This window comes from Chironomus tepperi, unplaced genomic scaffold (genome assembly GCF_022539635.2).
Source record: "Chironomus tepperi strain 1889 unplaced genomic scaffold, CSIRO-AGI_Ctep_v1 contig_301, whole genome shotgun sequence".
Classification (NCBI taxonomy): domain Eukaryota; kingdom Metazoa; phylum Arthropoda; class Insecta; order Diptera; family Chironomidae; genus Chironomus; species Chironomus tepperi.
The window spans coordinates 119,411-143,986 of NW_027226423.1; the positions used below are offsets into that span (position 1 = coordinate 119,411).

General features: G+C 33.0%; 2 protein-coding genes across 3 annotated transcripts in view; one reads left to right on the forward strand and one right to left on the reverse strand.

Moving 5' to 3' along the window:
• Nucleotides 1-24,576, reverse strand: part of Pgm2a (phosphoglucomutase 2) — a 64,897-nt gene that overhangs the window by 6,156 nt on the left and 34,165 nt on the right. The gene's annotated exons all lie outside the window — the stretch shown is intronic.
• On the forward strand, nucleotides 4,332-13,306 carry LOC139092480 (START domain-containing protein 10-like). 2 transcript variants are annotated; one of them, XM_070642890.1, is made up of 4 exons: nucleotides 4,332-5,223; nucleotides 7,077-7,409; nucleotides 12,327-12,465; nucleotides 12,557-13,306. In XM_070642890.1, exons 2-4 carry the CDS (start codon nucleotides 7,118-7,120, stop codon nucleotides 13,017-13,019), a joined length of 894 nt encoding a protein of 297 aa, XP_070498991.1. In that variant the 5' UTR covers nucleotides 4,332-5,223; nucleotides 7,077-7,117; the 3' UTR covers nucleotides 13,020-13,306. The 2 variants fall into 2 exon arrangements, with proteins under 2 accessions (XP_070498991.1, XP_070498992.1); XM_070642891.1 differs by having other exon boundaries at nucleotides 4,332-5,145.

Sequence of the window (24,576 nt, forward strand, 5' to 3'; positions counted from 1 at the left end):
AGGCAACGTTTCCGTGATTGATTGTTCTTGGTTTGAGTCGCTCGCCCGAGCAACATTATACGTCAAATCGTATTTTTCGCCGTAAAAATGGATTGAAATCCGCAGTTGCTCGTGCAATAACGACGTGAAACTTCATGTCTTACCGTTAAATCGGCGATATAACTTTGCTCTAGCAAGGACAGTGTTTTGTTAAGATCGGGAATGCTAAGATCTATTAAATATGATTTTTCGACCTATTCCTACCTTTTTGTTGTTAAAACTGATTTTAACTTAACAGTTTTCTGTTCTTTGGGATTCTGTCTATTGAGATTTATATTTTAACTGCAACTTGACTGCAACTTTGAAATTCCCAAATGTGTTTACATGTGTTTAAAAACAATTCTCAAAAAGTTTCAGAATTCTGGTAAAAAAGTTTTATTGGAGGATATTCATGAATTAAACATTGATCAGAAAATATTACAAATTTAAAGTTTTCAATAATTTCAACGACTGTAAACATTCCTTTCTGATGCATTTCTGTTGATTCATTGGGAGCTTATTCTGAGTGTTACAAAGTAAACCAAGGAATTTGTACAGAATCTATAGGGAATCCGTACAAACTTTTCGTATTTTGTTTGGCTTTTGTCGTCTGGGATATGAATTTTTTAACAATTCATGTAAAGTAATTGACTTGCCATTAAAATTCGAGTTGACTTTGTTCTCTTATGCAAGCACATTAATGTTTTTTTGTGACAATTTCGTTGCAGTGAAATAAGAAGCTTAAATGGACAATAATACGGTATGACTAGTTGATGGCAAGTTAATATCCAGTTCAAGCGTATTCTTGTTCAGAAAGTATGTTGACAATCCAATAATTTTAATATGCATCATATTTAGGATTACCGAATCAAAACATTGACATTTACTGACTTTCGATCAATATCGAATTCTTCGCTGGAATTGGTATTTTTATCAAAAATCACTTCCTCGTGGAATTCACATCAAAGAATTTTTCAACAATTTTTCTCCAACTTTTCCTTCATATTTCATGAAAAATTTCGTATTCAAAACAAATTGGCAAGCAATAATCATCGGAGAGAAGCAAAATTGTTGTAAAAACTTTCAAGTACTGCTGTGCATGCCCTTTTGGGATTTTATAAATTTACTTTGACATGTGTGTTCAAATTTTATTTTTTTCCATTTTTTGTTCCTCTCAAATTGATTCCTTAATTCAATTTTTACTGCCCCGTGGGCTATGCAATCTGCAAACATTCAGCTTAATAAAAGCAGAGGAAATTTTTGTTGTCTGAAACAAAAAGTAGCTGAAGAGAAAACAAGTTAAAATGTTCTGAAACTTTTTTCGACTTTTTTTTGTTTTAATTTATTCATTGTGTAAAAGAATGTAAAATTCAGAGTTTTATGGTTCTGACATGCTGAGGAGTCATTAACTAATTATGTAACGCAAAAATATGGCTTTTGACTCTAAATTCTCTTTGGGTATTTATCAAATAATTTCAAGTGGGGTCATTCACTGTCTTCATACAAAAAGGTATAGAAGACATTTAATCTTTAGATTTTCTAAGAATTGTTTTGTCAGAGAAAAGCTCGGTATTGTGTCAGAAATACATGAATACAGATCTAGACGGATCTGAACCAAAATATTCAAAACAACCCAAAAAGCAAACGATGAAACTCTGGCCTGAGCTTGGATTTCATCTAATCAGAGTCGTGCTAGTCTGAGTTTGAATTTTCGACCATTTATACATGGTATGCTTTCCGGGCATCATCCAAGTACGTCAAAGCAGAGGTGTAAATAAAAAAAATTACTATGGTAGGATCTGACCGTTTATTTTTGAAATCTTGGTTCTTATTTTATTCACAGTTGTATCTTGAATAATTCCTAGTATTTCCAATTACCAAGTTGAACAACAGCCTTTATTTTTTATAAAAAATTCCCAATACAAACGATTTTTCGATTCTCAAAAGATGGATTGAACACCCAACGTCCACTTCCCCTCTCCCAGCAACGCTCCTTATTTAAAGCATTTCCCTTAAATTACCACACACCCTTAGATCCCCTCTTAGCTCTCAAATACAAACATAAAGTTAACGACTCATAATACTTTCTTGTTGAATGATTTTTATTTGAGAAAGCTGTAACAAGTTCCACGAAACGCTTACATTTTTTGAACTTTAAAATGTCACTTATAACTTTTCCAAGAATATGTATGTTTAAATGTCAATGTAATGCCAAATGTTTTACCGAATTTGTTGATATTTCAAGAATCAGTCTTTGTTCAAATTATATGTATGACTTATAGCTTTATTGTGTGTGTACTGAGGCACTAAAGAGTTTAAAATAATTGAAAATACTGTTTTTAATCGTAATGCACTCTTTGGTTGATAAGGAAGAAAGACTTAGATCAGTGGTGGGCAAACATTGTGCTGCGACACATAAGTTAGCCGCCAAAAATTTTCGAAATGCCATGAACCGTATGTCGGGTTTTAATGGAGGTTTACCACCAAGGTGTGTCGCAGCACACAGGTTGTCCACCACTGACTTAGATTATGAAAGACTTATAGATTTTTGTGAAATAATGTTCAAATGTGTCATTATCATTCGATGACTCTTATGACTCACAGCTAATACATGTGGCAAAAATAATCGATTGCATTAAATTAATTAATTCCAATAACATAAGAAGAATTCCAATTTATGACACATGCTTATTGGAATTTCGTCAAACAATATTTATAGCTAGAAGCAACAAAAGTATCGAAATTCGAGACAGTAAAATAAATAAATATTCAGTACTACTTTTTTATGTAGCTCCAATAAATAGCTATAGAAAGGAACAAAAACACATGTTTGAATAAACAATTTGACGAGTGCATGAAATGAATGTGAATAATCTTCCATACTTGATATTCAGCACATAAGTTTGAATTTGTTATCAATAATAACATATATGATGCATACATCACATAAATTTTGCTATAGTCTTCCTTTTAATCTCATAAAAAGCAATGAATTATTTATTTTTTCATTTATTTTACTTCTTTTAAGAATGTCTTTAATTTCCTTACATACCCACTTTAAATATTGACTCACTTGATTACAATAGCTTCCTTTCACTTCTCAGTAATAACTCTTAATCAGTCTAGAAATCAGATACTCTAAATTTAGATGATATTTATTCTAAAAATTATATTGTTTACCGCTTTTCGAACAAGAATAAGCTTTGTTTTGACAAGGCTTCTTTTTTTACTTTTTCGAGACTTCCAGTTTGAGAGAGAAAGTATTGACTTTGTCGAAAACAAATTCCCGACAGAACATATGGCCTTCCAGTTGTGTTTTGTGGGGTGATTTTGAAAGTTTGAGGACATGCGATTTGAGGGCATGTAAAAGTGAAAAGTTAGGTGAAAGGAAGTGAAAGGTAAGGGCAGTGGTGCAGCAACGTTAAAATCTAACAGAAAAAGAGCATGCTTTAATGGTACTCAAATACCATTCTATAGCCTAAAAGCAATCAATTTGCCTGTTATGAAATTAAAACGGAATATTTCCTCGGAGTTCCCATTTTAAGTGAGTGTACACAAGGTCACCTTGTACTCGTGTACAGTGAGCTCTCAATCCATTAGGATCTTAATTCGAAATTCTAAATTCGAGAAGCTTTAAACAGTTTTTGGAAGTTTAACATAGTTTTCTTGGAAGGCACAAGACATTGAATTGACAGAGAATCAAGCCCATGCAAACTTGACTCCGAACTCAGGAGGTCAGATTCGAAGAATTCCGTCCTCAAGACAGAGTCAAGTCGCCATGGGGTCGGATGTTAGACCATTTCTATCCCAAATAGCAACGAAATTTCCGTGATGGTTAGTTTAAACCCATTTTTATGGCTAAAATGCAGTTCACCGTCTTGTGCCACGCGGAATGTCGATTACTTTCCGGGATAGTTTCCAGTTTCTAATTCAGTCTGGAATTTGAAGGTTTCTTGATTTATTGCCGCAATTGACACATATTCGGACACACCTTTGACTCGTCTATGATTTCCCTATGCCACCCTCCAGACGTAAAACCGTCAATTTATTGTAGATGTCAGCTTCACATATTAATATTGTGTGTAATCACAATATTATATTACTGTCATACAGTCGCTTCATGGAGGCTATTATTTGATGACAAAAAATGAAATTTGTGTGCCAATTAAGTATATTGCATGACTGAAATACAATATTCCCCCATGTCCATCAAAATAAATGCAACTTAGCTCTTAAAAAATTCAGTTGGCAAACAATTCAAAATATGTTTCGATCCAAGCATTTTCCATCAAAAGCTTGCGGATAGAGAGCTTTCAATGGAAACTTTTCTCTTGGAACTCCACAATATTGATTCTGCGCGATATGTTACCTTCGCACATTTTCCTTATTGCATGAAGCCAAAACAAAATATTATACAGTACACAAATTTCTCTCTCCCTTCTTTTATTCTTCTTTAACCCAATTTCATTTCCATCTCACATACATTCCAGTTCACAATGAAAACTCAACGTAAATGTGCTCGTTTAATTTCCATTCAATAATATTCAGACAGTCCATTGAACTAAACGCTTTTTCTCATTTTGTGTCGGATGGATTACAAGTTTCTCTTTTTTTTTTTGTTCCTTATTTTTCATCATAATTTATTAGTTGGATATTAATTGATGAAAAAAGAAGAAAACCGAAATGGTTGCGTGAATAATTGATAAGGTATCTCTGTATAGGCCTGTACATTCACATAAGACATTAAGGACAGGAAATTTATGTGCTAGAGTTAAATTGTGAAAGAGAAGAAAAAAATTTATGCAGTATTTCATTCTCACGTGATGTGGTAGAGGACGTTATGTGTATAAATATTGATGGACGGAATAAAGGAAAGCTTTGAATGTCATGTGGGGCTTTCTGAACTTTTTTCAATGAAAAATTGATTAAAATTTTCTTTGCGTGAAATTAATTTTTTGTTGTCAAAATCCAAGTGAATTTGTGAAGTGAAATTAATGCTCGCTGTATGCTGTTGACAATCCAATAAATAAGAAAAAAGTTGAGGAAAAGTTAAATTAAAAATTCTCGTCAGGATTACGCAGAATAAGCATAAAAAATCAAGCCAAATACAAAAACATCTGTCAAAAAGTAATCAGATTTGTAAACATATGTAAAACAGACTTTTTAAGTAAACAAGCTTGAAAAAGGAACAACTTTTTTTCTTCTGTAAGTATCTCATCCTACGCTCGTGTGTTTGTCTTCATCTATGGGCGATGTTTAGAGACCTTCTTACCTCAAAACATACAATAACAAAAATTTATGAATTTTCATCACATTCATCACATTATTTTCCTTAATTGTCATTTACTTCCTTTCTTCTCAACATTTTCATGATCGTTGAAAAGGATTCGGAAAAGGTAGCGAAAAATGCTGATGTGAAATTGGCAGAATTTTGACATGTTTCAAAATAAGAGATTGGATTTTTTGTGATGTATTTTTTTTTGTTGAGGATTATGATGAAGGCAGTGAGAATGTGCTTTGAATTATACGATTTTGAAGGTCTTTTGGATATTTTATGAAAAGATGCGGTTTAGTGGCTTTTAACATTTTATGAAGCTAAATATTACAGTTCATGAATAGACAAAATACTATGCATCAGCTAGACATTAACTTGTCTGTAAGCAATCTTAATATATTTTTGTCCACTCGGGACTCTGAACTGGTTAAATCCATAGACCTTAATATTGTATTAGGATATTTTGTAGCTTCCCAAATCGTCGCATATTGAAATGTTGCCAACAATAGATATACAGTTACAAGTGAGATGAAAAGTAATGAAAAATGATTTTTTGTGCCTGCAACGTACCAGAGCGTCACATAACGTCGTTTTCAGGACAACTACGCATCCTACCATTATGGTGACAAAACAGTGTTCTAGTGAACACAATTTGCTGTTCGGGGTATCGACATTTGATGTTTTTCCGAGTAAACCACTTGACATAATGTCTAGTTATTAATTGACACATTTCCGTTTAAGAGAAAATGTCATTAGTCGTCCTTGGGTCTTGTTAATAACAAGAAATTATGTCAAGTTGACTATTTGGAACTCCAATAGGAAAAGAGTATGTTGGCATGAAACAGAAAGACCACTACGGTACCTAAAAGCGGTCTCTGTGCCTGTTACGGGCACATATTTGTTTTTCTTTCCTCAATAATAGATATGCATCTAAGATTTCCTGAAGTCTCAGTTTCGACAAAATTTTGATACAGAGACCGAATCCGAGACCAAGCTAGAGACTTTAAAGGAATTTTTCTATGTCTCGATAAATCTCGAGATACCGAAACCGGGAAGTCAAGGTCTCAGTATTGAGAACCCTTATATACATCCATTCAAATAGCAACCTGTCCAATCTAATATTTGTTTGCCTTTTGTGACACTCTCCTTAACTCAATTTACATTCATCTTGATGGTAAAAAAATACTGCTGACGATTCACGGAAGGAACCTTTTAGCAAATAATCTTTAAAACAATGAATGAAAATAATTTTTTTTGTCAAGATAGGCACAAAGATAAAAATGTGTAAAAAAGGAGATGAAAATTCATCATCCATTCATTCATAAAATGTTAAATTTATTTCCCGTAAAAACTTATCATTCATAAAAAAATAGCAGGCAAATCGGTCAAAATCTATAAGCTCTGCCTACACAGCTGAAAGAATTTACATTTATAAGGAAAAAGAGCTTGAATGAGGAAAAGGGATTTATGGATGTAATAATAATAAAAATTGAAGAAAGTCAGAATGGAAAGAAGACAAATAAAGTCTGTAAAGATTTTAACTAAATTCTGTTCCTTTTTCTTCCATGCTTGAGGATTTATATCCTCTGAATATTCGTGTTCAAAAGTGTTTATATATTTACAACATACATAATGTGTAGGAAGTCCCAAAAGAGATAAATTTTGTGTATATGTATGTAAAAATAAAACGCACGAAAACTGCCATAGAAATTAGTCATTCGGGGGATGAGCTACATAGTTGTCGTAATTTACATCATCTTCTTTTTACTTCCATTTCTGTCAGCCTCAGAAGACCATCCCAAAGTTAATTTAAACAAGATAATCATGGCCAGAATAGCAGAGGACAACGACTTTGATCAATTAAAGAAATTAGTCGATGAGAGTGATGGATGGACAATGGAACTTGATAAGTCTGATACAAAAGTTTGGACTCGGCCTATTGATGGTTGTTCCTTTCAAATGGTTAAAATACAAACAGTCTTCCCTGATATATCATCGGAAACATTATATGATGTTCTACATGATCCTGACTACAGAAAAGTATGGGACACCCACATGCTTGAATCTCTCGAGATTGGATTGCTTAACGTTAACAATGACGTTGGTTATTACGCAAGTAAGTGAATATATCTTTAGTATTTATGATTATTTTTATATGATTTATATTGATGTAGGTCAGATATGGAAGGAATAGTTTGTTAGACAATGTACTGAGCGTCTTTAATTTGCATATGTAGATTTTCACAGAGCAGATTGTGTGCTAAAGTGTGTCGTAGAGAATCCTTACATATTTAATGTTTGAAGGTCTCAGCCTTATACGCTAGAGGAATTGCAATCAATAATCGACTGTCCTACATTCATTAGATCTGCAGTTAAAATTGAGTTTCGAGTCACTTACAATATCTAAACATTGCAAGGACGCATGTACGTCATAAGACATATACTCTGCATCAAGTTACATTTTAAAAACTTCAAAATGATGACCTGAGATTGAACTAAGGACCTTTGGCATTTAAGGCCAGTATTCTGCCATTTAGGAAACTGATGCCATTTCACTGCTTATCCTTATCCTTAACCAAAAATTCCCTTTCATGTTTTTCAAAACAGATTGACTGTTATGTCCTTCAAATCAGATTGACAGCAACAAATTGTCCAACCCTGAATCAACAAATCGATAATCATCTCTGACCATACCAATCAGATACTTCATCTTGTCCATCACTCAATTATTGTTTCCTATTATGATAGATTGATTGAGTTTATCATTAAATAGATATATCTTATTGTCTATAGCCTAAATGCATGCATGGATGAATTTTCTTTTTATGGTTGTACATGGGATGAAAGATAAATTGGACAAATGTTCTGTGTATGTTTTAAGGAAGAGAGAAAGTTATTTGTCTGTAATTTAACAAATTGTCTGTTATGCCCTAAAAGTTTTATTGGTTCGAGTGTTAAAAGCACCATGAACTGATATTTGGCAACAATGTTTAGTGTATCAATTGATTGAATCTTTGGGGAATTTTTTACAACCCTTAAATTCTAACTACTTTGTGATTTTCTGGTTCTGTTAGTGCTGGATTTTTATTGCATATCCATTAAAGAGTTTTGAATTTTTATACATGTGGCTTATCTATGATTCCAATTTTTCCCATGAGAAAATTCACTAACCTTTATCGTCGTGACTGTCTATATGCTGTATGCTGTATTCTCACTCAAGTGGGAGGACTACAAAGCGGTTATGTGATGATAAGAAAATCTCAAACAGACATGTGATTGTTAAAATTTCACAGCTGTCGAATCACTTGTCAAAGTCGTAGTAATTGGAGTACGTAGGAAGCATCAAACTAAATGATTGTGCTTTTTCAAGGCTTCAATATTATGCAGCATGTCACATGTTGTATTTTGTTTCAAAAGGAATTTACTGCATTCAAAACTTGATACGAATTCAATTGAAGTTTTATTTTACTTTGGGAATATGAGAAGCTTTTAATGTTTATAGTAGGTATAAAGCTTGATTTTTTTGGAAATTTTTAAGTTTTTGGCAATAACTTTAAATAATCAGACTCGGATAGAGATCTGAAAGGTATATTGGTAGAGATGGTGTTGCACTTGGCATGTTAGTCAACAATAGAGCCAACTTCAGGTGACATTTATGGAATGTCATGGATTACAATTGATATGTACGATGAGCGAAGTAACGAGAGAGCCAAAAAACTTGAATGCCTCGATATGTAGAAATACAAATGTTGTGAATACCATGTGAATACGACGCCAAGACGGCCGTATACTTGGAGCCAATATGTCACTTGTTACCAAACTTACCGCTTTCATCTAAACGTCGTGGTGGAAACAATCATATGTGACAATCGGATTGTGTACCGTTTCATACCAAAAACATCTCTTGGTAACTTATTTCGTTGGCTCACTGACAAGATGTATAATTGTGATCCATGACGACTCTTAATGTGCGCCTGAAGCTGTCTCTTTCGTTGGCTACTGAGTGCTAATTACCAAAATTTTACTAATTCGTTTCACCTTCAGGCTACGCTTCTGATTTATAGATTTTTGGCATTTGTTTATTCATCGATAACAACTTATATCATTTCATTATCAATATGCAAAACAACAGGCATTTTGAGATATGGAAGTTTCTAATTACTAGTTTCATCACAATGAAATCATGCAAAACTTCCAGAAAAATCTTGAAACTTTCCAATTCAAACTTTAAAGTCAAATGAAAAAAATTTTTTTAACAAAATTTATCGTTAGACTCAACTAAATTTAATATTCAGTCATCAAAGATTGAAACGTGAAAGTTTTCCATCACAAAACTTTTACTGTAAAATTGTTACAGCTTTGAAGCATATTTGTCAATTTAACAACTAATTTTCCTAATAATCCAAGCGGGAATTTAATCAAGAACTCCATTTTCACAGAAATTCCAATTCGTAACCAATTTCAGTTGATGATTACAACTCATCATGTTGCAAATGTTCATCATAGAATCAGTGGTTGGGAACCTTAAATTTTTCGTGGCACAGTTTAGTGGTTAGTTACGACTGAAACCTTGATGACGGTCGTGATGACTGACGGTTTTATCCCAAGCGGTGAAATGGCATCAGTGACCTAAATGGTAGAGCGTTGGCCTTACGTGCCATAGATCCTGGGTTCAATCCCAGGTTATGTCTAATTTTCGAAGCTCTTTTTCCATTTCACCGTTCTAGTTACGAAGCTCGGTTCGTGTTTTGGTGCAAGCTGAATGACACGCGGTATATTAATGCTACGTACTTAGCCACAATTTGTGTGTCGCGAATCACAAAAACCGAGTTGGAATGACTAGAAAAATGAAAAAGCACCCGAATTCAACTAAACTTTCCCTGGGATCGAGTACGGGACCTTTGATTCGACTAAGCGATTTCCCAGCCAACTAGACCATTGCCGCTTTTTCACTACTATTGCTGCCTTTTAGATGCTACAGGTTGCCAACCACTTTCATAGATGTTCGTGTAAATTTAAGCTGAATTTCCCATTCATGTTAGACTTTTATTCAACAAAAAATCTTCTTTCTTATTCTTGTTTCCGTAATGAATTAATTTCACACAATGTATCGTATAAAATTAAGCTCGACATGCTCGTAAATTCCAAACAAAATAATGTAAATAAAACACATAAAAATGTTATTTCAACATTTCCACAAAAATGAGTTTCGCTGTCGAAAAATTAACATTTAATATTTCAAACAAATTTTTCTATACAGGCATGAGATAAGAAAGGAGAAAAAAATTTTCCATTGATTAACATGTTGCTGTATAAGCTTCCTACGGCTTTTTATGTGAAAAACAAATTAATTCTGATTGAATTTTTTGGATATAAAGCTTTAGTGAGTCTGTCAGTTGTCAGATATGTGATTAACAAATTAGAGTTTTAGATACATTATCTTCTTGTTCTCATGCATGATGAATTAGGAGAAGATGGATTCTGTTTTGATTAGATCGAATTTCAATGGTTCGATAAAACTGTGTCAATGAAGCTTTTGTGTGATGGATGAAAATATGTTCATGTTTAATTTGGAGAGGAAATACATTATGCCTCAGTAATTAGCACACTAATTAAAGTGATTGCTATTATTTATTTCCTGTAAATGTGTATGCGTTGTTACTAGCTGCAGAATTTGAGTTTCAATTACTAGTCATAGAGACCAAGGTCAACTTGAAGGGATGATAATGAGGGATCTGCCTTCCAAATCAGAACTCGAAGTCATCTCAAATAATGTATGGAATCGAGCCGACTTGAGTTGAATTTTTTATGCAAAGTCGAGTCGGCGTCGAGTTCTGACTTAAACTAAATAAGTGACTTAAAAATGTTCAAAAATACAAGAGTCTTCTTATAACGACCCAAAACTGATCAGAGACGAAGTGAATAAGTTCCCCGTGGAAGAGCGCATCAGACCAACGTGACTCTGGCTTTCAGTCGGAAACGGCAAAATCCGGTTTCACACCAGACTCATGCTAGCCTGGAGACTCAATTCTCAAATTTTTCAACCTTTCCACGCCGTGTACTCTTGGGGAATCAATTTTGAATCTTTGTTGCTTTTTAACTCAGAAATTTCAAAACCATCCAGTTGAAATTTTTGTCAATTTGAACACATTGTACTGGAACACTGTTTAGACTTGGGATTATGTAAGTCTCGGTCCAAACCAATTCTCGAAATAGAACTCAAAATTGAGACTACAAGTCCATAGCCAGAAATACTTTGATGGAAAGGTTTTGAAGAATTTATGAATCATAATCTCAGGAGGAATTTTGGACCCATTGATCCACAACCATCTATTATCCTCTGAATACGCCCTGTGAGAATACCTAGAATAGGGTCAAATGAATAGCCCTTTTTAGTATCCTAGGCTCCACATCGGAGCATGGTTCCAGTAAGTAAGTAAGTCTTGCTTTTTGGAAAGTCTCATTCTTGGTGTCAGCATCAGAAACCCTTAGTATGTATATACAACAATTTTAATATTCTCTTTAAAAATCCGCCTACACCGCAGTTTTCCATTAAAATCATTTTTTTTCGCAGCTCTGTCCTAAAATAACAGAACAGATTTCACAAAGCACAAAATTTAATTTTATCAAGAGCTTGGAATAATATTTTAATTTTTCCTCCTCATCTGATGTGCATCGGGCTATTATACCATCGTTCTGATAACAAAACATGGAATTTCATGTAAAATTCCACGTAACCTTTAAATTCACGGCTGTTCCCTTTAAATTGTGTCTTTATTATTCCCAGAAATATATTAAAGAATGTCATTTGAAATCAACATAAGTGTAAGCAGTAAGCAACATACAATTGTCCCATTGTATACACAAATGAAAAATAATTTAATGGCAGTGATAATAAAGTTTCATTCCTTTTTCTTCCAACTTCTTTTGTACATTGCGTCTGTGTAGTCTCTGTGTGCTTTTATTATTAAATTTCCACATCTTCTTCCTTCACATAATGCTCAATTTTTCTTTATTTTCTTCCTTTTTTTAGTGCAATGTCCGCCACCACTACGACCAAGAGATTTTGTATTACAACGAAGTTGGCTTGATACAGGACCGAATGGTGAACAAATGTTAATATCACGTTCAGTTCCGCATAAGGATTTTCCACCTAAAAAAGGATATGTAAGGTATGTATACGGAAAGGAATGAGACAAATAAAATAGATACAGCATTGTAATACCCGAGGGTTAATAACAAAATATTATTATCATCTTTCAGAGCATTTACACATATAACAGGATTTTTGTTACGCCCAAGAGCACCAACAGGATGCGTCTTAAATTACGTTGCACAATGTGATCCATGTGGAAAGCTTCCGCCATGGCTAGTAAATAAAGTAACACATACACTCGGTCCACGTATGATAAAAGATTTAAGGAAAGCATCTCTCGGGTATGTGAATTGGAAGCAGTCACAAGTTCATTTTAGAAAACCTTGGAGATATCCTGAGGATATTACCGTACCAAGAATTCTCATTGAGGATTGTTGGGAATCAGGTGATACAAATGATTCAACAACGACACCATCAACACCTGTAACGCCTGTTAAGAGTAAACCCAAAAAGATTCCCGAAAGTAATGGTAATAATATTAATTCAAACTCAAATTCAGCCTCAAATAGTCCAATTACGGTACAGAAAAAGCCAACGAAGAAAAAGTTCAAATTTAAATTTGACAAATAAAGGAACAATTTTCCGACATCATTTTTGACGATTCCAAAAAAAATCATGTATACATATTCAACATACATACCAGAAAAAAGACATATTAATGTAGCTAGAGTTGTCAGTAACAAAACTTACAAAAATGAGATAAATTTCATCATATTGAAGAAAAAATAAATACTAACTCGTGATATTTTCAATCAGGGCAAGAGCTTTTGTTCTGTGCTTCATCGTCATATGCAGTTATGAGTAACCGGTGTGTCGGGGTACGACGAGTAGCTTGAGTAGTTCTCAAGTGGACTTGATAAACACATTTTAAACTAATCTAATTCAGTGCTGTCCAAAACTGACGGCACATCTTAGTGGGAAGCATCAACCAGATTCCCCACGGCATGCAGTTCATTGTGTCATATAACACAGCTTGGACAGCACTGACCAACAATATGGAAAAATTTATAATTGCTCAAGGGTTTCATAAGAAAAGCTTTTGTTATTCATAGCTTTAAACTTTTTCATACTTCCCACAATCCTTGAGTTTTTCTCAGAACTGATAAGGTAAAAAATGCTACCCTAAAGGGTTATTTAAGATTTGATTGAGGTATAAAGACTTTAGGGCATCTATTTTAAAACGAAGTTACTCATCAATTTCTTGTTAATTTTCTGATAGTAAAAAAAAGTTCAAGGATATTTCTTCGAAGGATATTATTAATTATAGAAGCGATAGAAAGTCTGTAAAAAATAGCAATGAAATAGATTGAGCAGAATAATGATTGTAGGTGGTTAAGCTGTCAGGAACTTGAAATATAGGAATTTTAATCCGAGTGGGATAATATAATTACTAGAGCACCGCTAAGTCGGTGTGTTGGCGGATATCCGTTGATGAGTTGACGGTTCCGAGCATTACAAAGGATAGAGGCTCCATCAAGAAGCTTTTCAAACTCTGCTAAAGATCTTTTATTAACACGAAACGGAAGCCGTCTAAATTTCAACTCAAATGGCTAAAAATAGAGCTTAAGCGGAGCCTGAAAAAAGCTCCATAGCACTAATACTTTTTCATTTGTGTCTCTCAGAAAGAGAGAAATAATTATTGTTGATTCATCGGTTGAAATAGGAAGAAAATCGATTTGTATTAGAGGTTTATAACTAATTAATGGGACTTGATGGTGAAATTGGGCTTTTGGGTTATTTCGACGCATGCTCATACTAAAAATAAAATTCGGCTCGGGTCAATGAAGTTTTATAATAAAATGCAAAAAATGGAAGGGATTCAAAAATCACAAAAAAAAAACGTTTTAAAGAATATCCTACAAGAAGCACAGAACAAAATTCAACCCACTAAATACTTTATATCGAAATGTGTGATTGACTTGTTGATAGAACAGAAAGAAGAAATAATTATTGTTGATTAATCAATTGAAATAGGAAGAAAATGATTTGTATTAGAGGTTTATAACGTAATTAATTGACACTTGATGGTAAAATTGGGGTGGTTTGGATGTTTTACCCGATCAGACAATGAGCATGCTTGTGATTGAACTCAAACAGATCAACAAAATTATATTTTCAAGATTTTTTCTTCTGTTCACAGAAAAAGTTCAAATGTCACGATGGTACACTAATGACTGGATACTTGACGGCTATTTTGAGCATTTTACTTTGAAATTTGCCTCAGTGTGTGAATTGGGACAGATGCTATGCTATGACTAAACTCACAAAATGAGTATGATCAGTTATACTGATTGACTATACTCATGAGTATGCTTATTGTCTGTTAGGATTATCGTTTAAGAGCAATTCTACTAAACGCCATAAGTCGGTAAATCAATCAAAATTCTGACCGACATGACTCTAGCATGCTACCGGGTTTAATCTGCGTCCAGATTTTTGATAGACCAACCAATTTGTGCTACTCGGGTCTAATATCCAAATGACACATTCCTGAAGTATCGACGAAGGCATATCAAGAAATCCTTCGACAGTTTCTATTCCCAAATGATTTTCTAATTAAATAGAAGACACAAACACACGTCAAAATCATTTTAAAACTATCAACGACCATCAAAACGTGTCCAATTAATAAATTAATTAATTCATTCCTAATGACAAGAAGGCGGACAGTGAATTAATCTAGATCTGTTTGTAGAATTGTAAATTATGTGATAGAAATTCATATTCAGCATGTGAATTGTAGCTTGTAGTTGATATAATGTTAGATTGTTAGATGAATGGAAAGAAAAGGAAGAAAATGAACTCATTTAATGGACTGCTAAAAAGTATTTAGAGCAATTAATGACTTCAATTAATCGTTTGTATTATATTAATTATATCATACATTATCGTTAGTGGTTTATGTATCAATCATTATAAAAGCATAACAAAAAAAGGATTTTAATGATGTTGATTAAAAAAGTCTTAAGAAGAAGTTCATGCTTAATCCTGAAATAAAAAGTTATCTTGCATCTCGTCTTCCCACATAAAACTCCTTTTCTTAATTATTTGTAAGCTTTTAATTATGTAAGAAAATTTTTAATTAAGATTGTCTTATTTTGTAACATAAAAAATTTTTACTCTTAAACCTTCAAGTTTTTACTCTTCATCTCTTTTTATACGTACGAGAATATCTGCATGATCCTGTCTGAGATATACTTTTCTCCGTAAGATAATTTAAGAATCTTTTAAACGAGTTTATTGTCAAAGGTATTCTTTTAAATTATTAATATCTTTAGAATTTGATCAATAAAGTAGCTTATGTAATTCGAATTTTAAACAATTTTAAATAGAATTTCGTAAAAATTGTGGTTCTTGGGATCGTTTACTTGTTATTAATGATACAATACAATCATTAGAAAATGACTAAGTCGCACTGAAGGTAGAAACAGACCGAATAACTTGATGGTGCCCTAATGATACCATGACTGCTATTATTGAGCCATTTGACAGCAAAAATATGAATTTTTCTCAGTGTGTGGCTTGGGACAGAAGCTATGTAACTAAAAAATATAGTTTACTACATTCTTAAACAGCACATATCGATTAATTAAGCCATAATCCGACACTTAGTCAGTGTGAAATGGCCTAGGCCGATGACTCACCACAACGACGTGACTCTGGGCACAGCGTGACTCTGACATGTAACAAACTTAAATGTGTGAGTCACTAGGTCTAGTTCCAGAGTCCAAGAGTGTAAATTAAATCCGAAGTCAAGACACAATCAAGTCGGACTTTGGCTGGATTTTTGATCAATTTGTACAGTTTAGAGCTCGAAGTCAACTCAAATTTAGTATTGAAGAGTCGACTTTAGTGGACTCGACGCTATGTAAAATCGAGGAGACTTCGAGCTCCAGTACTATTACATTTTTGAATATCCCAAAAAGACCAGACGATATTATTGAACGATCCCAATAACTACACAAATTTTTAATACAGATATGATTCAAAGTGTTTGCATTAAGCTTAATCTTCCATTAAAATCTTTACAGGAATTTTTTTAACAAATTAAATGCTTCCAAATTTTATTCACGACTCTAATCACTGATTGTCTTAAAATTAAAATCTTCTCATCAATTTTTACCCTAAAACAAACATTGTTGCCAATTAATCACATTTCCATATGAAAATCTCTCTATAAAATCTTTTGTATACAATTTATGACTTTAACTTGAAACTTCTTCCATTCTTGCCTTTATAAAGAAAAATCTACTATAAATTTTTACTACTTCTTACGTCTTTTTCTAAGTGAAATACTCTATAGAATATCCACATGAGTCTTTTTCTACTCCCATAAAAGGATCAATCATATGAATCACGTACCAAACGTCAACGTAAACGAGCTATACATAGAAAAGAAAAGAGTAAATTTTATTTTGGATCGATTGGTAAATACAGTTGTAAAATGTTGGATGTGTCTAAAAATAAATTGGGGAGTCGATTGTGAATGAAGTTCAGGAAATTGAGAGGAGATGGGTGATTTGAAGCTATTAATGGGTTTTTAAAGCTCAGAACAGAGTCGATTTGAGGGTCGACTTTGAGCTCTGGGATCTTATCTATTGGAAGATTAATAAAGAAGAAGGAAAACTGATTTGCAATTCAAAGAAATTGACGTCATTTGGAAGTGACCCCAAAGTTTAACTGGAAGGCACACGACGTAAAAATTGCTGAAAATCTGGATCCACAGCAACTTAACTCTGTCCTGAAGCCAGATTTATTCGAATCTAGTCACAGGCCGATTTAATTCTGACCCCAGACCAGATTCGATGAAAACCGGATTCAGCCAGATCCAAGTCAGTCCGGAGCTGGATTTTCAGCCGTATATACAGCGTAAGCTTTCCGGGTTAGTTCAATAAAATGAAATATTTAAAAGTCAATAAAAATGTCTCAAGGAAACACATTTTCATAAATTTCGTCAAAAAATTTCAACCCCATTAAGAATCCACATAAAAAATCCCAAATAGTGTAAAAAGCACATAACTTTCCTCTTGAAAAATAAATGATGATGTTTATTGAGATCCCATGGAGCATTTAATGTTACACATAAAATATCTCTCATGTTCATGCGGACTTAGATTTTAGTACAAGCTTTTTCAAGTGAAAATTTTACAATGATGATAAAGAATTTTCATCAATTATCTAATTAAGTGGAAAGTACTTCAACTACTTTTACCTCCAGCTATGATATTCAATCTTTTTGCTTGGCTTTTTACTCTTCTTTTTCCTTTTGAATGCTCATTTGCTTTATTACCTAATTAAATGAAATCTGGTGAGTAATTGTGTTTAATTGCTAGAAACTAACGCAGTTTTCGGGAAAAGGGAATGTTGCCAAAGGACGTAATGTCACCAAGGTTATACCAAGTGACATGGCCAGAAGCATATTCATTGGAGAGGGGAGGAGGTGGTGTGGGGTTGTTTAAAGTTTTATCCCTTTTAGACGAAATTCTTCAATTTGCTAGAGTTTTTCGAAACAAAAATCTAAAAATCCTCTCTTCCTAACCTCAAAAAATTCTGGGCACACCCCAGGACCTTAAGAATCTTTCAGATCTGAAAGTTCCAGAGCTTCGCGTTATATGCGTCTCAGGGCTAATGACAATTTTAACGAATGAGGGTTTGCTAGACCACAGCACTCAAACTTAGCCATAAAAGCCATATTTACTACGCCTCTACATCTACACCTACTCAATCCTTAAATTTCCACTAGACTAAAACACTCCAAAATTCCCATCACCCAAAAAATCCGTTATCCCATCTCATCTGACTCAGAAAATTGCTTAAGATGCAAAAAATTCACTTCAATTATCAATTTTTCATCCTCTACTTATTATGACCTTTTAAATCTACCATGTAAATTTCATGAAAAGTTTCTTATCTTTTTTGTGTATGATACAGCAAGATACTTACTTTATACTTTACATACAACTGAATTTAATGCCTTAATGTAATTCAGTCATCAATGATTGAGATTAATATGAAATAAATGAGAATGAACTGCGAAGTGAGAGAAATGAAAAATGGAAGCTTATCATCAAAGACAAAGAAAGGGACAGCAGAGAACACAAAGAGAATGAGAGATAAAGTAAATTTGCAAGTTGTAAAGTGAAATTTTGGTGAATCACTGCTCTCAGTCTTTTTATGAGCATCATTGCTGAAGTTTAAATTTAGCAGAGAAACTTAATATCATTTTAACAATTAGCAGACAGTTAATTAGACTAGCTTAATGAACATTGAATTTTAAAGAAAAATCATTTTACGTAGAGAAATACCTAAAATTGAATTAATTTGCACGGATGCTTCATTGATTTTATTATAATGATGTTTATGTGTAGCATGCAATTAAAGGTAGAGATTTTATGATGCTTTTGAATATTTTAATGGAAAAATATGGGAAAATACTTATTTGTAAATTGGTTTTTCTATTGATTTTATTAAATAATATGTTGAATTGAATCAGTTGGATTCAAAAGTTGCAGCTAGAAAGAGCAAGGATTTATTGCAATCATGTTTATGACTTATAAGAAAAAATATATGTTCGAACGTCACAATTGAAGAAGACTCCACCGCGAAAGGTTTAAGGCTTCGTCAGTGCGCTTTCATTTACATCAAATGGAAGCCATTTCTGTGTGGCATGCCACAGTCTGCTTCATCACAGCTCCAAAGAAAATCCGAATGGACTTGGAGCTCTGGACATGTAACTATTCAATTTTCTATGATTTTTAGAGAAATTTCCTAAGTTCTTTAATATTTCGTAAGAGACAATAGAGCGTATCCACCTCATTGACCGTGCTTATGAGCAAAGTAAAGTGAGAGAAACGCTCACGAGCATGCTCTTTGTCTGTTAGAGTACTCAATCAATATAATTGAGCATTCTCAATTTTGTGAGCATATTCATGAGCATGTTCCATGTCTGTTCGGATTTTGAAGCAAAAAATATCCAAATTCTAGTAAAGTAATGTCTCAAAAATGGTCGAAATTGATTGAAAAATAGAAACATTGTCCTACTTAAGCTGCATATTTAATCCTCAATAATCATCCATTCGCTGCACCATTGCGTTGTTTTAATTACAATTCAACTCAATATCATTTCAGCATAAAACAATTAATTTCAATAACATTCAATTCTTAAATCCACTTAAGTTATTAAACATCCAATTTACTTAATTTATAGGCTCACTACAAAAAGAGCTTTTAAAATGTAATTTTCCCGATTTTTCACCAATCATACCGTATACATATCCATACCACAACCATCGTCTATTAGTAACGAGTAAGCTCATTACGAAACTTTTTTTTCATTCTGTATAATTTTCACCTCTCTAGTGAACGTTTACACAGAAAACCAACATTTTTATCTCCTCCTCTGAGCTTATTATAAACATTATCTGAGTATAAAGTTTCATCGCATTGCGAACTTCTTCTATAAAAAAATTTACATCGAACTTTTACCTTTAAAATTCTTAAATATTTTATTCCTTCCACAAAGTCTTACTTTTCTCGGGTTTCTTTCTTAAAAAGAAAAAAAAAAAGGTTCTTTCTACTTTTAATCTAGGCCACTCATCTCTACAATGAATTTTTAAACGGAATTAAAGCATTTTGACAATGTGACGACATTATGATGAATGTTGATGTTGAAATAAAGTAAAGGATTCCCAACAGGCAAAGAGCATGCTTTCATGGTACAGAAATACCACTATTGTACCTAAAAGCGGTCTTTTTGCTTGTTAAAATATGGTTTAATGGGTCCGTACAGTTAAGAGCTGTTCACTTATTACGTAACACGAATAATTGACTTTTTGACAAGATTCCTCGTTCCATAACAAAATTTTGATTGAATAAGCCATAACAAAGTCTCGACCTTCAGAACCCTTCCTCCCTCTTTCAGCGTTACGTAATAAGTGATCGGCCCTAATGAAAAGTAGAGTTCACAAAAATCACAGAATTTCCTATGTTTTGATGGTAAGGCCTGCGGTTTTCGGCTGTATATTATAGTTTGTTTAAGATTGCAAGCCCTTTTTTCCTGTATTAAAGGCGATTCAGCTTTCAAGCCCCCTCCTTCTGACCTTTATCCCCTTCTGTTTCTGAGTTCTGCAGTTTTGGACGAATCCCATTAAAGAATGATAAGAATGACATGACACTGAAACTAATCATCAAATCAGAATCTCACATAAATTTTCATTGTATTTGTTTTTCAAGAAAAATGACAAAAAAATAATAAAAAGAATTTTCTTCTTCTTTCCTGGAAAAAATATAATTGTTGTTAATGGTAATGATGATGATATAAACAATTTGTAATTTTGTTTCTAAATGAAGAGAGAATTATTATGGTTGAAATGTTAATTAATTAAGTCGAATTAAAGAATAAAGAATTTAATTTTAAAATTAATTTATTATTGTGTCAGTTAATGTATGAAGAGGAGCGTTTACTTGTTGTGTTCTGGGGAGTGGAGAGTAAGAAAGATTTAAGTGATAGATTAATGCAATGGTGGACAATTCATGTGCCGCGGCACACTACCCGAGTGACACAAATGAATCTTCATGTCTGAAACTTTAAAGGCTGTAAAATTTCAGGTTTAACCACAGCAAATTTTAATTGTCGAAGAGTACCTTGCACAAAAAGGTTGCTTTCAACTGAATTGATGCAATGACTAAAATAAGAATTCTTGGAACAGCTGTGATTTAAATTTTGATTGCTTTCCCATTCCATTAAACATAATAAGTGAACGACCCGCCGTTGTTTATTTATTAATTTATTTCAGTGAAAGGATTAAATGAGCTTTGGTTTGGAAGTGAAGCTGTCTCGAGTGGTTTTTAAAATAAATAATGTAGAGATCCTCAGATACACATTGTATTTTCAGTGAAATAAAATTTTTTTTATCAAAATATCATCAGTTGTCAAATTTAAAGCTGCTTTAATTGCTTTTGTTACAGAAGTGGCAAATAAACTCTTGAAAAGAGGCAACTGATGGAGAAAGTGAAGCATTTGGTATTGATAATTGTCAAAGAGCAGCCAGCAGTAAAGCCAGCTTCAGACGCCAACTAAACGAGGTCATAGATCACATGGGATCTTTTCTACCAGGAAGTAAGTAGTAACTGTTTTTGCATTTTTTAGAAAATTCTAAGACGCGAAGAAGAAGATTGTCTAGACATCAATGAAGTTCGGACTTAACTTTTTTGGATGCTACTCCACAGTCAAGTCCAACCAACTATGAATGAATGTTATTTATGAAACATCTCTAAGTATACCTAGTTAGCTTCCAATTCTTTGACGTCAACAACATTGTACTACGTAAATCGATAAAGAATAAATTTATTTTCATCCTAATAACTGCTAGAACTGCAGCTATTTATCTACCTCAATGAATTGACGTCACATATATATATATTTTTATAATAGCACTCAAGATTGTCCATACTTTATCAACATAACTCATTCATCATGTTTTCTAAACATTTGTGAAAAATAAAAGAATTTCCTAAGGTCTTTCATGTTTTTCAGATGATTGTTTACAGCTATTCAACCATATGATGCCCCGAGCGACACAAATAAAGGAGGCTCCATCAAAGATCTTCTAAGACTCCGCTAAAGTGCTTTGATTATCAACATCAAATGGAAGCCGCTGTAATGTATCAAGCATTTGACCTCCACATGGAACCGCCTACATGTGCCTCCATGAGGTACATAGTCCATTTGATGTTTATAAGATCATTTGTGTCGCTCGGGTCGGAATGTTTACAACAATATTTGCTTTAGAAATCGGCAAAATTTCTTTAAGCTTTAACTTCCTGACTTATTTGTTTTATAAACTAATTGTTGTAATTTCTATCCTGTAAATTGAATGATTTAACTCAAAATGAATTGCGCATGGAGATGTTTATAATTTTAATAAAGTCACGAGTTCTGTCAATGTGTCTAGAGTAAATTGACTTAAATCATTTCCATAAATAATTAAGAAAAAACTGTTTACATTTTCATTTCTTATCAGTTTCATGACACAACAGACTTGCTTTAACTCATAAATGAAAATATTTACAGACGGGATGAAAAGAATCATCGATGAAATTTTGAGAGTAAAGATGAGAAAAAATGAGATTCTGGACTAATGATTTTGATCATCATTTATGAAATTGATAAGTTCTAATCTCAATATGTGCCTCTTTTAACCTCTTTAAGCCATTTGGCGGGCTGTAACATTTTCTCATATTTTTTTGCCTTGTAATGACGACAGCTGATTAAAGTTTATAGACATTAATTTATTATTATTTTACTCTGATGTTCAAGATCGAGAGATTCAAGAAAACTGCAAAGTCATAGATTGTAAAAGGAAATGGATTTTAATTTCGATTTCATTATTGTGTGCATCTCATGATGACGGAGATGAAAATGTTTAATCTGAATTGTTTTAAACTTTTATTAAAGAAAATCTTTTAAATATTTCTTAATTTTGAATTCTTTTAAAGATGAATTTAAATGAGATAAGTGCTGCATTCTTTGTAAATTTTGTAATATTTTGATTTCGTAATTTATTTCACATGGCAAAATTTCACTAGAAATGGAATTACTCAAAGTTTAACTGAGATTTTTTTCAATAAACAAAAATTTGATTAATTTTGCGCAGCTACTGAAGTTTATAATATTTTCATGATTATGAGGATGTCTTTATGAAGAAATATAAGAGGTCGATTAATTTGATATTGGTATGTTATCTTACAGGTACCTTACAGGTTACCATAAACGGTGTACCTTACTGTTTTACATTTTTACTTAAGTGTATATTTTAATTATACTTTTTACATTTTATTATTTCAGTGATATTGCTTACTGTGTATCCTGTACGTAGAGCGTAGTCAGATAGGCCATTGAGACCCCTTCCTTCCTTCACAGAATTGTAAACCCCTTCAAATGCTTTTAGTCTATTTTGTAAATGATTCAAGCTTTCAAAAAATTTAGTCACATCCCCTAACTTCACTGCATCTCCCTCACTTTGTAAAATTTTATAGATACACTTCAAGTACCGTATCATACCGTGTCGACCCCAGAGGAGCTTAATTTCCACTCGAACTTTATATTGAGTCGACTTTTCCATACAAAATTCGAATCGACTTCGAGCTCTGGCAGAACATCAATAATTTAGTGATTAATTAACATTAATTAAACATACTATAATAATAACAACAATAACATTCACAACTAATTCTTTACAAACTCAACTGCATCGACCTCTTTGTGATGACTAATTTCAATGACTCTATCTCTCAAAAAAAAAAAAATTGATAATTCAGAACTTTCTAGTACATAAATATTTTGAAAAACATATTTATTTTCTCTGAAATATTCTAGAACAGACCAAGATCGAAAATTATGAAATATGATTTATATGATTAATATAAATTTACCCATGACGTTTAAGGCCTGATAATGTCTCGTTCTCATATTGCAAATTTTCTGATATTTTAAATATTTAATGAGTACTCACAAAATAATAGAACTCAAAAATTGTATGAATGAAAAATTCTCTCATTTTAAAGTGTAATTTTTGTAGGAAGTATGAGCAATCAGGAGCATTTTGGGTTTAGACTGGGATATCATTGAGGCTAAGAACCTTCCGAATAGCTCAATGTATTCGATAGGAAATCACTATGTCGTCGGTTGGAAGCAAAGTTATTCAGATGGTACCGTGATCCCTGATTTTCACCCAGAGCTTACTATTCGACTCAATAATAAGTAACAGATTGATTAAACTAAAAGTAACCATCCCAGACGACATAAAGCATCATTTGTCAGTCATTTGGATGCTACATGAAGTTCATAGTTCAATAGTAATCTGTATGGATTCCATTTAAATTTCTTCTTCTACTTTGTGTAGCATGCCCGACTGGCACAATGAGGCAAACTACACGATGCCATAAAAATGGTCTAAATCAGCTGTCACATTGCCGTCAGGGCAACTTCCCATCTTACCATTAGCATAACGGCTTAGCGGAGCCATAGCAAATAAATTGTGCTATTCGTGCCAAATACAAGAGTCGATCTTATCAAGCATCAAGGTCCTTGACCAGCCCTCAACTAAAGAACTCAAATCCATCACAA